Source organism: Brachycentrus maculatus, unplaced genomic scaffold, assembly GCF_059751285.1.
Source record: "Brachycentrus maculatus isolate JH-2025_06_01 unplaced genomic scaffold, ASM5975128v1 h1tg000251l, whole genome shotgun sequence".
NCBI classification, from domain to species: Eukaryota; Metazoa; Arthropoda; class Insecta; order Trichoptera; family Brachycentridae; genus Brachycentrus; species Brachycentrus maculatus.
The window spans coordinates 62,030-66,493 of NW_028281002.1; the positions used below are offsets into that span (position 1 = coordinate 62,030).

General features: G+C 31.5%; 1 protein-coding gene across 1 annotated transcript; it reads right to left on the minus strand.

The window, feature by feature from the left end:
- Positions 1-385: 385 nt before the first annotated feature.
- LOC148306135 (uncharacterized) lies at positions 386-2,599 on the minus strand. The gene is made up of 2 exons (XM_088265559.1): positions 2,498-2,599; positions 386-1,385 (listed from the first exon to the last, which is right to left on the minus strand). Exons 1-2 carry the CDS (start codon positions 2,543-2,545, stop codon positions 573-575), a joined length of 861 nt encoding a protein of 286 aa, XP_088121685.1. The 5' UTR covers positions 2,546-2,599; the 3' UTR covers positions 386-572.
- Positions 2,600-4,464: the final 1,865 nt, after the last annotated feature.

Genomic DNA, 4,464 nt, shown 5'->3' on the forward strand with positions numbered 1-4,464 from the left:
TATATATATATATATATATATATATATATATATATATACACATACAAATACATAGACACATATACACATACAAATGGAAAGAGTCTCTGCTTAATAAAAGCTTTCCTTATCCCACCATAGATGGCTATTGTGATCTCGCGTATACTGTATTATGGGTTTGGTCAATATATCTTGAAGATTCAAGAATTAAGTAGTGTAGTCGTAGAATTGGTGAATGTTACACGTGAGTAAAGTGATCGCTCAACCAAGCCTATGACAGTCGTTAGCGCCCATATTCTTCTTATACCCAGACTTCCATATTCTTCTTTATTTTTATTAAGATTTTAAAAAAACAAAGAAAATGAATCAATACATTTTCGTTATTAATAATGAAATGAAACGCAAATATTTGTAAAAATAAATTTTATTTACAACGCTGGATTCTACTCAACTACACAAACATTACAAAGTTATTTCGTAATCGACAAAATATAGAATATTTAAGCGACTCAAGACGTTGTCATGCTTGATGACTTAATAACATAAAAATCGTTAAAACTCTATGTAATGTTCTCGAAGGTAAACAATGTTGTTTAAAATTTGAAAGGGTCTACATTAGCGCATGTGAAATCTACACACATTCCCAACAATTCGTTGAATCTCTTTCTGTCTGGACAGATCCTCAATCCAGGCAAGACTCCTGCTCCGCCACACTCGTTATACTGCAGACAGCTGTTGGCAACATAATAGTTTCCCCTGGTGACGCATTTCCCAGTTATGTCCAGGCCGGTACTGCGCACGACATCATTGCACAAGAGCTTCGTGGTGTTGTAGACTTGGTCTCTCGGGCAAGTGTATATCTGCGGAAGCAAAACACCATCTTTGTTCCTCAGGCAGATGTAGAACATGCTCGGATGGCCGGGGATGATGCCTCGCTGCGAGGAGTTGACGCAAGGCGTAATGAGCATAGGGCACGTTGTGTCAGGCAGCTTGATCCTGCACAGAGACGCGTAGTGGTCGAACGCCCATCCAACAGGGCATGTCAAGAGCTTCGATACTTCATCTACCCCAGAGAGATCGCTTTTCGGTGCGCAAGAGTAGTATTGGCATCGGTTGAATGGATGAGGAAAGAGACCGTTTTGTTTACACGTGTGGACGTAATCTTTCATGTTGGAGTCGCAATCTGGATTAATATCGGTCGAGCAAGTTCCGGTTTTCTTAGAACAAGGCGTTTTGGCATCGCAAGGGTTTTCACTCATTGCGTAATCGCCATTTCCGATATCAAAACATTCGACGCTCTTTAAGCAACCATCGCACGTGGATCCAGGCTCTGTACAAGGCAACCTGGATATGGAGAACGTTCGGGTTTCCGAATCGAGGAGAAAAGTAGCTGCATCCGCGATACCCTGAAATCGAATCAATTCATTTAACTCTAACCACTCTGTAGGCCAGAAATTCTGGCCGTATGATTCTAGTAGGCAGCTCCGTGGGCCACAATGTCTGGCCCGGCGCAGGTATAACTTTGATAACTGATTTCTCTACAACCCAAGTATATTCTACCAAAAAATATTTCAGATAAATACAGTTAATCTTAATTAACCAAAATAAGGGAACCAAAATATCTATGTTAATGATAGAAAAACGTCGCATTTTTTTTATCAGAGTAGCTGATCAGTTATGAGAAAAAATGGTCAGAGTGGAAAGGGTTAGCAACAATCTAATCTTATTTTTATTTGAAGTACTAACTTTGTGATTTTCCATTTCATAATTAAAATATAACTTTGTTTTAAAGTCACTCTAATTATTTTATCATATATTAATTATAATGTCTACCAGTTTTGAGGCCAATCGCTTCTTTTTCAAGACTGATAAGTATTAATAATAAGTACTGACTAATTAGCAACTGAGTAGTGTTAATCCTAAAAAAATTAATACGAAAAGCCATGAACTACAACATTTTGAAACAATAGAAATTCATAAAAATATAAATAACGATAAGCACATAATTAACAATTTGACAATGACTAAAGCATGCCCCTATTGTCTAAGAAATAAAAATAAAAAATAAAAATAAATAAATAAAAATAAGAAACAGCTCCTACCCCCTCTCCAACCTTCAACGTCCCAAGGACCAAACTCTAAAATTTTAAATTTATATTTAGCTTCACATACGTTTTTGAAAATGATGTCAAAACACGTGTCACAGTAGATTAAATAAAAAATAGTACTAAGAAAAAGTGGTATTTACTAAGCAAAATTTTAATTTAAAATTGAAAAAGCTAACTATTTTTTAAAAAAATTCTGCGTAAGGACACATCAAGCCCTGAGCGCGGCTCTACGCATTCTGATTTGAACGCTTGAGATCTGGGGATTAATGTAGCAAATTAAATATAGTTTAATTTAGAAAATACCACATTTTGTGTATTAAATAAGTACCTTAAACTTAAATTGATAGATTTTACCACAAAACGACTGCCGAATCAATTAATGAAATAAAATAATAATAATTAATTCTTACCAAAAAACAAGCTCCGAAGAGCAACACTACCAGTTGCTTTTGAAACATTTTCACAAGTTTTTCTATCCTGTATAAACGGATGATATCTTCATTCGAGTATATGAAATATGAAAACAAATTTCACTATTTATATCAAATTTCCCAAGGTATCCCAGGAATATTCAACTATTTTTTCGAAGGAAATACTAGTATTTATTTTTTGGACAGTTTGTACAGCGTTGTTTTCCCTTATTTTAACAATTGAAATGATTCAATTTTTAGGATATTTATTCTTAACACCAATTTATAAAACATAAAAACAACGATTGTTTATATTTATTTATGTATATATATATATATATATATATATATATATATATATATATATATATATATATATATATATATATATATATATATATATATATATATATATATATATATATATATATATATATATATATATATATATATATTGTCCGCCTCCGTAGTGTAATGGTCAGCACGTTCGGCTACCGTTCTGGAGGTCCCGGGTTCGATTCCCAAGGGGGGTAAAATAAATATAAGTGATTTTTTCACTGTCATATTTATTCAATATTACCCTGGACTGGGTACCTGAAGCGGAGGCCTGATCACCTTTCCTTCATGTGTAAACCATCAAGATAACACTGCGTTTACATGACACAGTGCCCTATGCACCATTGAGGTGCGGATAAGGATTTTATTATTATTTATTATATATATATATATATATATATATATATATATATATATATATATATATATATATATATATATATATATATATATATATATATATATATATATATAAATATATAATATATATATATTATAATATATATATATATATATATATATATATATATATATATATATATATATATATATATATATATATATATATATATATATATATATATATATATATATATATATATATCCTGACTCCATCCTTACTTCGTCTTGGGGCCGTCGAAGGTCAGCTCTCTTCGTCCTCGAGATGTTCTATCATGGACAACGTCACCTAGGTCATGCCTTCAAATCATGTAATCTTTGTGTAGCATCAATGAATTTTTTTTTGTTTTCTATATGTCTTTCGAGGAAGGTATCAATCAATATTATGGGTTTCACAAATCGTTTATATACTAAAGAAGATAAAAGTCTGAGAATCCCAGGGCTTTGGTACGATCTGACAATTTTATTGTCTGACTTTCGTAAACCGTGGAACGCCAAGACTTCCACCTTCATTCGTACAAAAAAGATTGATGCTTTAATGAACGGGTAAATAAATTGAACATTTAAATAAATCTGGACTTTGTTTAGATAATCTTGATTAATAAGAAATAAGTAAAGCAAGTAATAAAGACCTATCCATAATAAATAACCAACTAAATTAAACTTCAAGTCTACATTTAAATATATTATCATTGTGATTCATTTGCCTTCTTTCTCTCTTTCAAAATTTTATGTTTGTAGAAATTTCAGACCGTAACAATTTCATTTTAATGGCCTGATCATGGAATTATTATTCCGAAATTTTTAAGTGGCATTACACAAAGTGAACGATGTATGATAAGGAGAGTGTTATATTACTATGCCACAACGTTAACAATGCTTTTAATATACAATATATATTTATGCTTCCTCTCGAGGTGAAACACCCATTATACAATACTTTATTTTATTTAAAGTTAACTAGTTTAGTACATATTTCGTGAGAGTTGGTTATTCCTGTAGAAAAAAGTAGTAGAGGTAAAGAAAACAAACAATACTTAAAAAAATAAATTTCCTTTGTTAAAGAAAGCCTCAATCAACATATTTAACCTTCGTTTAGTTTTTCTTATCTATACCAAATATTTGAGTTACCTTCAAAAATATTTTTTAGCGTAGAACATTTCTTTCTAATCAGGATTTATCCAACTATGCTAGTCAATTAATTACTTACTTGACTCTTTCCCACATGTATC